Genomic DNA, 10,012 nt, shown 5'->3' on the forward strand with positions numbered 1-10,012 from the left:
GCCAGCCTGTTGCCACGACGACGGAGCTCCCGGCATGCCTCGCGGCGGCGGGATATGGCGTTGGGGGTGCGGCTACTCCTGTTGCTCGCGCTCTGGACGCTGGTGATTCCGGCCCGGAGCCTCCGGGAGGCAAGCGACGGAGGGTGGTGAGCGGCGCCGGGCGGCAGGGCGGGGCGGGGCGGCCGGCGGGGCAGCCAAGGGCACTGACCAGCTGTGTCGGCAGGCGGCGGCCCGGGCCGGGGGCGCCGGCGGCCGTGGCGGAGGAGGAACGCTGCACCGTAGAGCGCCGGGCCGATCTCAGCTACGCCGAGTTCGTGCAGCGGTAAGCGCGTCCTCTTGTATGGCCACACTTCCCACGCCTGAAAACTCGGGGGCTCCGTCACCGTGCACCGCTGAGGCCGCGCACTGGTCGCCGGCCCGTCCTCCCGGGCCTCCTTAGGCCGCTTCCCCTTGAGCTCGTGCGAGCACGTGTGGGCGGGGGCGGACGATGGGCGCGGATCAGACTGAGGCCATGATTCCTCCTTTTCTTCTAGCTACGCCTTTTCCAGACCTGTCATTCTGCAGGGGCTCACAGACAACTCGGTGAGTGCTCACGCTCCTCGCGACCACCACTCGCCCGTGCTGAGCTTGGCCCCTGAGTATTTTCCCCGCCCCCACAGAGGTTCCGGGACCTGTGCTCCCGTCAAAGGCTGCTGGCCTTGTTTGGGGACAGCGTGGTCCGGTTGAGCACTGCCAACACCTACTCCTACCAGAAAGGTGAGCTGCCCCTCCCAGCAGCCCAGCCTGCCTGCCAGCATCTTGAAGGCAGCACCAACCAGTCCTGACCAACCCCTTTCAAACCGCAGTGGACCTGCCCTTTCAGGAGTATGTGGAGCAGATGCTGCACCCCCAGGACCCCTTCTCCATGGGCAATGGTGAGCCAGACAGGTGGCCATGGGGTGGGGTGGGGTGACTTAGTACCCAGGTGCCAAGATTCCTGCATCCTCTTGTGTGTTTTGCTGTCAGACACCCTGTATTTCTTTGGGGACAATAACTTCACGGAATGGGCATCACTTTTTCGGCACTACTCTCCACCTCCATTCAGCCTGCTAGGTACCATTCCTGCTTATAGCTTTGGAATTGCAGGTGAGTGCCCTGCAGGACCAGGGGACTTGGGAACTGGGTGGGGGAGGATTAGGCTTGGTAACCAGCTGCTCGTAACTCACCACACAGGTGCCGGCTCTGGGGTGCCCTTCCACTGGCACGGGCCCGGGTTCTCAGAGGTGATCTATGGCCGAAAGGTCAGCAAAGGGTGGGGCTGAGACTTTGGGTTCACTGACCACAGCACAAAGAGTGACCTTGCTGCTCCCACCCTCAGCGCTGGTTCCTGTACCCTCCTGCGAAGACACCTGAATTCCACCCCAACAAGACCACACTGGCCTGGCTCCGGGACACATACCCAGCCCTGGCACTATCTGCACGGCCCCTGGAATGCACCATCCACGCTGGTGAGGTCAGTGGCTGGCAGACAGGGGCCAGGCTGGGCTGGGTCAAGGGGCCCCAACCAATCCCTGTGTCCCCCCCACTCCCAGGTGCTGTATTTCCCTGACCGATGGTGGCACGCCACACTCAACCTCGACACCAGCGTCTTCATGTCTACTTTTCTCAGCTAGCCAAAGGGGGTGGCTGGGGAGCCCGTCGCACACCAGCACATGCCCCTATAGTGCTCACAGATTTTATTACAGGGACAGAGATGGCAGCGGCAGCCTCAGCCCAGCCCACTCTCACCCACTGTTTCTGGCCCAGAGGGGGATGGGGGAGGCTCATGACCCAGCAGAACTGATGGGGGTGGGCTTGGGGACACCAAGATAGGGATCTAGGGACACAAACTATGTACAGCGGCTAGAGACTACTGCCCAAGGCCCTCCTGGGCCAGGGTACCAGGCAAGGCGGGTGAGTGGCTCACACACTCGCCCTGCCTCAGTAGTCCTCCACCCAGCCATTCTCGGAGATGAACGCGTCAATGACCTCTTTCATAGCCAGGTTGGGGATGAGCTGTTCCTGGGTCAGGGGGCTCCGAGTCACAGGGTCGAAATGGCCCACACGCTGCAGTGACAACAGAATCAGAATTAGGAGGGGCTCAGTGGGTGTGGGTCCTGCTCCCAACTCCCATGGGCCCTCACCTGCAGGTGCTCCTCAATGTCCTTGCGGTCATAGGTGATACCACTGGGTGTGATGCAGGGCTCCCGCATCAGCTCAAAGCTGATCTTGCCACACAGGTAGTCGGGTATATCTCGCTTCTGCAGCACAGGGTCAGATCAGGGGCTGGGAAGGGGCACTGCTCCGACTCCTGCTACCCACAGACCCCAGAAGACAGGCAGCTCACCTTTCTCTTCTCGTCTACCTGGGAGAAGAGTTCATCCATGTCTGCCAAGTACTTGTCCTGCAAAGAACCAAGCAGCTATGTTTGTGGGCCTGACACCCCATCTCCCTTCCCCAGGCACCGAAACTCACAGACCCAGCAGGAGCCAGGGGCACCTCACGTCCATTACACGCATGCAAATACACACAGGACCCACACTTGGGCTGGGGCACCCTCACATGCTTGGCCTCAATGCAGGCCTGTTGGGCCCGGAGGTGGCCATCGTCCTCATCACCCTCATGGTTCCGCTGACACTCTTCCAGCTCCCTGGAGGTTGACCAAAAGCTGATCAGAGATGGGTCTGGCCAGGAGGTCAGACTCCACTCCAATCTTAGGCTCATTCAGGCCTCATTCCCCTCCATCTCCTGCGTGCCAGAGTTGACCTTCAATAAATGATTGTGTTCACGACTCAGAGTTAACCTAAAAGTGGTGACTTCCGGGGGGCGCCTGTCATCACCACAGCCCACCTCTCACGCTCGGCCACAATGAGCTGTGTGAGGTAAGAGTGCAGCTCGTTCTCCTGGTGGATGCGCCGCTCCTCAATGCTGTTCCAGCGCTTCTTCTTCGCGATGCGCAGAGCACTGGGGATGTCGTCCCCAAAGTTGAGCCGCTGCTCCTTGGCCAGGTTGTAGGCTGGAGGAATAGAAGATTTGGATAAACCTCCAGCCAGTCCACCCGCCTGGTCCCAGGCACCCTGGCACCAGCCAGCCTGTAAGCCCACCTCGCTGCAGGTTGGCAATAGCCTCATCATAGCTCTCCATCTCCAACTGGCATTGCCCCAGGAAGAAGTGTGCCTTCACAGACTGCCCGTCCAGCTCCAGGGCGCGCCGGCAGTCAGCCAGAGCTTGCTCATGCTGCTGCATCTTCAGGTAGCACAATGCCCGGTTGGTGTAATACACTGCCACCAAGGGATTCCGGGTCTGGAGAACAAGGGCAGACCAGCCAGCGTGAGGGAGTGAGCTCAGCCTACCCCCTCTGTCCCAGCTTGAAGCCCATAGCTGGAATCAAGACACTACAGGTTTCTCCGCTTCCAAGCCTCTGGGTTCTGAGGGAGGGTGGAGCCTACCTGAGCCCACCCTCTGGACTCCAGTGAGTCTTGTGAAGGTAGCTTTTCCAGATCTGTGGAAATCACCAGCTTTGGGCTTGGACTCCTCAAAGGGCAAGGGTCCCTGGCCCCCAGCCGAGTGGGCCTCAAGCACTCTGAATCTCCCACCCGCCACAGTTCTCTGGCAACCAGCACTGGCTCTGGAGCCGTGGCCTTGGCCCCTTTGGAACAACATCATCACTGAGTTCTCAGAGCCCAAGCACCACCCGCCTCCGAAAGTCGGGCGGGGGTGGCCAGACAGGGGCTCCGGGGAGGACGCGGAGGCGAAGCCGCAGTCCGGCCCCTCCCCTGGCTCGGACGCCGGCCCCCTCCCGCGGTGCAGGCGCACTCACGATGGCGCGGCCATAGCAGGCCGCCGCCTCCGGGTACTTGCGGCCCACGAAGAGCCGGTTGCCCTGCTCCTTGAGCTCCTGCGCGCTCGGGCTCTTTTCCGGGCTGCCGCCGCCGCCGGCGCTCAGCCGCGCGCCGCCCTCCTTCTCCTCCTTGCCCTTCATGGCGCCGCGCGGCACGGCCCGGGCTCCGCTCCCAGGCTCCGCGCCGGGCCCGCCCTACGCCCTCAGCCCGAGCCCGCGATCCGCTCGGGCCCGGTCCAGCGCTCCGCCACCGGAACTTCCGGCCGCGCAGGTGGGCGGGGCCAGCGGGAAGGATGGCCTGCGAGCGGGCGGGGCAGCGCGTGCACCAGACGCGAGGCGGAGGACGGGGAGGGGGAGGGGCGGGGCAGGCGGGGGAGCATGCGCTCGCGGCGACGCGACGCGCAGCGTCTGAGGCCTGAGAAGTGCCGAGGTCGTCGGGGCAGGAGCCCGCTCGGGCACTCCGACGCCCCGCCCCCGAGGCTCCGCCCAGGCGCGTGGGGATGGCGACTGCCCGCGGGCTCGGGCTGTGAGGACTCGAGCAGCTGGGCCAACGTCCTGGGGTGCCACGGGGAAGTGCTGCGGGCGCGCGCGAGCCCCCAGGGGCGGCTGGAAACCCTGGAGCGATGGTAGGACGGTGGGGACATCGGGCGGGCCGACCCCCGTGGCTCGGATTCCCCGTCACCGCCCTTCCCCAGGTGTCGAGAGGAGTTGCCCGCAGCCATCGAGAAGCACGTGACACGCGACGAGCTGGAGCAGTTGCTGGCGTGGAAACTGGCGGTGAGGAGCTTCCCACGTGGGGGACGGAGCCTTCCGGGGCGGGACGTAGCGCCGTGGGCGTGGCTTCATCCTGGGGGCGGGCCCTCGCGCCTGGGGGCGGGGCCCCTAGCGAGATCCACCAGCCGTGACCCCAGACCCGCCTTGACCACCGAGGGGCCACTTTCGGCCGCGCCTGCAGCAGCTCTTGACCACCAACTCCCCGGAGCTGGTGGTGCAGCGCTCGGCCGCCGCCTTCTGTCTCCTGCCAGACGTGAACGCAGCGGTCACGGAATTGTGCGCCCTCCGGGGCGTGGGCCCGGCTATCACCTCGCGTTAGTAGGGAGAGCTGGGCGTCCCCCCGGCGAGGTCGTGGGCGGAACCTGGCGTGTTAGTGGCCTTATCTGTGAAATGGCCGGATACGTGACACCGAGAGTTGTTGGGAATGGCAGCCCCACGTCGAGGTGGGGCTGAGTGCTGTCCATTTACTTCCCGCGGCAGTCCTGGCTGCCAGAGCTCTCGAGGTAGCAGCCTTCATGTCTGAAGAGGCAGTGGCCGCAGTGCCCGGTCTGCCAGCCTTGCAGTACACCCTGAAGCACTACCTGCTCTACCTGGGCCGGGTGCAGGAGGGTGCCACAGCCCTGAGCCAACGTGCAATCTGTTGGCGGCCAGAGAGGGCATCCAGGACTCTGGTCAGGGTGATGTGCAGAGTTATCCAGCAGGGTAGGGTGACTGGTGCCCCTGAGCCCCAGACTCCCTCTGCCCCACCCCAGGCAGTGCCTCAGGCTGTGGACTCCTCACCGTGTGGAGACAGCACTGTGGATCTGGGCTGTAGGGCAGAAGCTGTGCCCTGACCTGCTGCCTGACCTCGGTCCCAGCCTGGCCACCCTTGAGGACACCAGGCCAGCCAAGAACCACAGGACCCAGGCCTACTGACTTGGCTGTGGCCCAGGGCTTGCACACCTACCCTGTGATCTCAGGGCACAAGTCTTTGGACAGGGGGCTGGCTGCTGTAGGAGCTCAATAAATGCTTGCTGAACTCAAACCTGACTATGAGGCCCATGACTCTCCCCAGGGGCTCCCATCTCCCATACAGAGACACCTCATGCTGGGTACAGAAAAGCAAGGGGGAAGCCCAGGCTGCTGTTTGTGTGGAGGGAAGGGCCCTCACAGTTTGATCAGTGAGTTGGGGGGAGACCAGCCCAGCCCGCAGTGCCCAGTACAGCCACCTGGTGCTGTGTAAAATATTTATTCATTCTCCAAAAAGGCTCAGACTGCAAGTCTCATGGGAGAGGCCAGGGCAGGGTCTCCTCTGGGGCCACCCTTGGGGACCTCCACCACTCAGCCCAGTCCATCAGTCCTATTCCTCCAGGCCTGGGAGGGGGTGGCCAGGGCTGGTGTAAGGCTTGGCCTGCAGTCAGTGGGCCACAGGGGCCACCTGCACCCACCAGGAAGAAGCAGCCTCAAGACATACATTCACAGAGGACGAACATGCAGGCCTCCCTAGTGGCTGGCCCACGGATGCTGCGCCCTGGCTGGTGTGGCCCTGGGAACTCTTGTCAGGGTGGCGGGGGAATGTGGGCACCCAGCAGGTCGTAGGCAAAGATGTTCCAGAAGATGGCGAAGAGCAGGAAGGTGCCATAGGCAAGCAGCACCACCCACCAGCCACACTGGTCTCGCAGGCGTTCCTCATAGCTGCGCAGGATGGTCAGGCCCATGCTGACACCCACCACCGCGCCCGCCAGGTGTGCCATGAAGCTGGGCTGTGGGCCCGAGGCAGGCAGTGGCGGGGAGAAGCGCAGCCACACGGCCCGGCCCACCTCGGAGCTCACTACAGAGGGAGGCAGCAGGTGAGAGGCACCCTAGCCATAGGCTGAGGCCCCTCCACCCTGGCTCCCTACTTACTGCACACCAGGGCCAGCACCATCCTCAGCAGCTTGTAGGGACATCTCATCCCAGCCCAGTTCTGATGGGGTGTGAATAAAAAAGGCTGTGAGGGAGGCCTTATGGGCCCCTCCCCGCACCCCGCCGCAGGGGCTGCCCCGTTACCATGACGACATTGGCCAGGTGTGCAGAGCACAGGGCGTAGACCCCGCCGGAGCCCCCCACCACAGGGGCCCGCATGTCAGTAATGGAGACGGTCAGGGAGCCTGTGTGAGCAAGGGGAGAGCCGTGAGGGTGAGGCCCACCAGTGAGGTGGCCAGGGCGCACACACCTGCCTCACCTGCCAGCACACCAGCCAGGTAGAGCAGGCTGATGCGGAGCAGGCCATGCACCATCTCCAGGGGCACCCCGATCATCAGCTGCAGGAGTGCGTTGAACCCCAGCTGCTCCAGCCTGGCCATATGGGGCAAATAGGTGTGAAGGGTGGGGTCCGCCAGGGGGCTACCAGCCCCCTGCCCCCACCTCGAGAGGCTGAGCCCTCCCGATCCAATCCGAGGGGTGCCAGAGGTGGGCCCACTCACCCAACGTGCATGAACATGTAGGTGAGAAAGCGCCAGGCCCGAGCACGGTGGCCGGGGTGGTATACCAGGGGGCTTTTCATGTACTCAGGGTGGTAGGTCTGCAGCACCCACTTGTTGAGACGGGCCCCGTAGCACAGGAACACGATGATCTGGGAGGGACAAGTGTTGGGGCCAGGCAAGACCAAGGATAAGGGAGGCTCCCGGGGTGGTGGGTGGTGGACGGGCAGGCCCACCTGGGCGAGGGTGACCGAAGCCATAAACACAGGGGGTGGGCAGCTGCGGTGCCGGTAGAAGTACCAGTGGCGGTCCACCTCTCGGGGCAGGATCTCGTACGCCACGTAGCGCACGAACCGCTTGTAGACACCCAGTCCTGGCTCGTCCAGCAGCCCGTCCTGGGGCAGTGCCCGCTGTCCATTGGCGATGGCCCGCTTGAAGCTGCTTGAGCGCTTGCTGCTGATCTGGGGGGCGGGGCCTAGGCATAGGCCACGATACTCCCCCCATGGCTGCCCCTCCTGAGTGGTCCACCCAGCTTGTCACAGGGTCTGAAGCCCTGCCCCATGGCTATAGCCCTCCCCAATGGGAAAGGCAGGGAGGAGGGGCCGCCTGCCCAACCCATGCCAGCCAGGGCACTGCGCCCATACCCCAGCTGCCCACCCACTGTGGCACTGACCAGGTCCACCAGCTCCTGGTAGCAGACCTGGCCCCGCTCGTTGCTCTGGGCCAGGGCCACCAGCATGTCCAGTTTGGCCGGGTCCAGGGGCAGCTCATGGCGGTGCACCAGGCCAGCGAAGGTGTCCGCACCGATGAAGCCAGTGTTTTCAGGGTCCAGCTGCTGGGGTCGGGGAGCCAGCAGCCAAGGTCTGAGGGTGGGCCGGGCCCCAGGACCACAGGGCTGAGCCACGTCAGGCGGGAGAGGCAGGCTCCGAGCACCCTGGGTCCAGGCCCCTGTGCCCACATGGTCCCAGGAGCTAGCTGTAGGCACTGGTACCTAGGTCCCCGGCCTCTAGCTCCGCTAGCTCTCCAGCCGTCTCCCCACCTCATTTCTGCCTTGCCCATCCTGAAAGGGTAGGGCCAAGGTCTGAGGGCAATCACCAACCCTTTTGCCCCTCCCCAAGCGCCCTAGTCTGGCTCGGTCTCGTGCAGGGGACCAAGGTCGTGCAGGGAAGGGGCTGTGCTGAGGGTCTCAGAGCTCCGTCCCCCCGGCCCACCCAAGGGCGGGGGGCCGGCAACGGGGGCGGTGTCGGCGCCCCCCACCTCTCCACGCACCTGCTCCTGGATAAGCTGCAGCAGCGAGCTCCTGTCCATAGAGCCAGGCCGGGCCGGGGGCCGGGGGCCGGGGGCCGGGGGCCGGGGTCGGCGGCCGCGGCCGGGAGGGGCTTCTCTGCGGACTACTCCGCTCCGCCCCTGCCCTCCGGCTCCGCCCACTCCGCTCGGCGCCGCGTCACGGAGCCGCCCGCCCCCGCCGCACACGCCGCCGCTGCCAGCCCAGCCACTCGCGGTCAGGACACGCGCGCGACCCGCACGCGGACGTGCCAGGCAAGAACTGCGCGGGGCGCTTGGCTCAAGTGCCGGCGCCCCCGCCCCGCCCCGGGCTGCAGCTGTTCGTCCCGCGGGGCAGCAGCCGGGAAACTGAGTCACGCGCGGCACGCAAGCCCCTTCTGCGCCCACCCTTTTGCCCCGGTCTGGGCCTCAGCGCCGATGCCACCTCCTCGGGGAAGGCTTCAGGGAACAACCCATTGCTGGGGACTCCCCCCACCGGGCTCCCTGAAGGCACCTCCCTCCCTGGCAGACATGCTTGCCCGTCCCGGCAACAGCGGCTCCACGGCCCCAGCGGCGAGCGCTGAAGCCAACTGGGCAACTAGCAGGGTTGAGGGAGGTCCCTGCAGCAGGCCTTGCTCAGTGGGTGGGGACCAACACAACTTGGGCTGAAGGTTCCTGACTACTCCTGTGGCCACAGTGCTAAACTGACCCATGGACATGGGGGTGGGGAGAGCCCCCCCAGTGGACAAGACCGCAGCTGGGATGGAGAGGAGCCCTACTTCCCAGGGAGAACAGGTAGACCCCCTACAATAAAAAGGTGACAGGCTGTGGTAATGTATAACCATAGCAACCCCTGACAGCACCGCTCAGAATGCCTGCACAGCTGAGCCTCAGGACAGATGCAGCAGCTAGAAGTAGCATCCTGCCCTGCCCAGCTTTAGTAAGAACTGCACCAGGGGTCCTCAGGTCACTGGAACTGGGGGGCCAGCGGGATGGTTGAAACAACTTAAGGGTGTGACCCCCAGCCCCTGTTGGGTCAGGCCTAAGCATCCCCTGCCGAGGAGGCACCTCCCCCGCCTCTAGAAACAGCTTGTCAGGGCTGGGGGAGGGGCCCTGGCCTAAAGGCCTGTCTTGCAAAGAATGACTAATTACAGGAAGTAGAGGGGGTACTTGTCTGGCCAAGGTCCTCCACCCAAGCACACCACATACTGCCTCTGCTCCACGCCCAGAATGCACGCCAGAGTGAGCACCTAAACTCCAAGCTGAGCCCCCTCCTCAGCCCAAGAAAGGTTCTCTGTCCCCTTGTCCTTAGGCTGGAGCTCTGGCTGTCTCCTGCCCAGTGGGAGGGGCAGAGGCCTCTGGGTGGGGTGTGAGAAACAGGGCAGCTCCCCCAGACCAGGGCCACCTCGCACACCAGGACATTTCAGCACATCCCAAAACCCCAGATCCTCAGCACACCTCAGCCAACCTGACAGGATGCTGAGGCTTGGGTAGTGACTACACCTGGCTGTGGGGAGGGGTCACATCAGGGGGGTCCTCAGGTATCAGGCCCCCTCCAGCCTCACTCTCAGGCCAGCATGGACCTCAATGGACCTAAAGGCCCTGAGGCTGCAGCTGGGCCATAACTGGTCCTTATCCTGGCCTGAGACCTCAGGATGGTGACCCAGAGAGGAGG

The 10,012-nt window shown here is 64.4% G+C and overlaps 4 protein-coding genes across 6 annotated transcripts; 2 read left to right on the forward strand and 2 right to left on the reverse strand.

The window, feature by feature from the left end:
- Positions 1 to 27: 27 nt before the first annotated feature.
- JMJD8 (jumonji domain containing 8) lies at positions 28 to 2,809 on the forward strand. The gene is made up of 9 exons (XM_033840594.2): positions 28 to 146; positions 224 to 322; positions 534 to 582; positions 660 to 756; positions 846 to 914; positions 1,006 to 1,125; positions 1,213 to 1,280; positions 1,358 to 1,492; positions 1,572 to 2,809. The coding sequence occupies exons 1-9, from the start codon at positions 55 to 57 to the stop codon at positions 1,650 to 1,652; spliced, it is 810 nt and encodes a 269-aa protein (XP_033696485.1). The 5' UTR covers positions 28 to 54; the 3' UTR covers positions 1,653 to 2,809.
- On the reverse strand, positions 1,701 to 4,119 carry STUB1 (STIP1 homology and U-box containing protein 1). Its single transcript, XM_033840591.2, has 7 exons — positions 3,839 to 4,119; positions 3,123 to 3,321; positions 2,869 to 3,034; positions 2,581 to 2,668; positions 2,366 to 2,422; positions 2,163 to 2,279; positions 1,701 to 2,085 (listed from the first exon to the last, which is right to left on the reverse strand). Exons 1-7 carry the CDS (start codon positions 3,998 to 4,000, stop codon positions 1,960 to 1,962), a joined length of 915 nt encoding a protein of 304 aa, XP_033696482.1. The 5' UTR covers positions 4,001 to 4,119; the 3' UTR covers positions 1,701 to 1,959.
- A 98-nt stretch (positions 4,120 to 4,217) lies between these two features.
- On the forward strand, positions 4,218 to 5,698 carry LOC117308245 (uncharacterized). The gene is made up of 6 exons (XM_033840599.2): positions 4,218 to 4,485; positions 4,555 to 4,634; positions 4,786 to 4,947; positions 5,114 to 5,272; positions 5,332 to 5,335; positions 5,398 to 5,698. Exons 1-6 carry the CDS (start codon positions 4,238 to 4,240, stop codon positions 5,546 to 5,548), a joined length of 804 nt encoding a protein of 267 aa, XP_033696490.1. The 5' UTR covers positions 4,218 to 4,237; the 3' UTR covers positions 5,549 to 5,698.
- Positions 5,699 to 5,833: 135 nt separating this feature from the next.
- On the reverse strand, positions 5,834 to 9,984 carry RHBDL1 (rhomboid like 1). 3 transcript variants are annotated; one of them, XM_073792539.1, is made up of 8 exons: positions 8,344 to 9,984; positions 7,748 to 7,906; positions 7,311 to 7,535; positions 7,078 to 7,226; positions 6,837 to 6,949; positions 6,662 to 6,762; positions 6,518 to 6,578; positions 5,835 to 6,443 (listed from the first exon to the last, which is right to left on the reverse strand). In XM_073792539.1, the coding sequence occupies exons 1-8, from the start codon at positions 8,380 to 8,382 to the stop codon at positions 6,172 to 6,174; spliced, it is 1,119 nt and encodes a 372-aa protein (XP_073648640.1). In that variant the 5' UTR covers positions 8,383 to 9,984; the 3' UTR covers positions 5,835 to 6,171. The 3 variants fall into 3 exon arrangements, with proteins under 3 accessions (XP_033696481.1, XP_073648640.1, XP_033696480.1); XM_033840589.2 differs by having other exon boundaries at positions 7,748 to 7,909; XM_033840590.2 differs by lacking the exon at positions 6,662 to 6,762 and having other exon boundaries at positions 5,834 to 6,443; positions 6,828 to 6,949; positions 7,748 to 7,909.
- Positions 9,985 to 10,012: the final 28 nt, after the last annotated feature.

This window comes from Tursiops truncatus, chromosome 15 (assembly GCF_011762595.2).
Source record: "Tursiops truncatus isolate mTurTru1 chromosome 15, mTurTru1.mat.Y, whole genome shotgun sequence".
Classification (NCBI taxonomy): Eukaryota; Metazoa; Chordata; class Mammalia; order Artiodactyla; family Delphinidae; genus Tursiops; species Tursiops truncatus.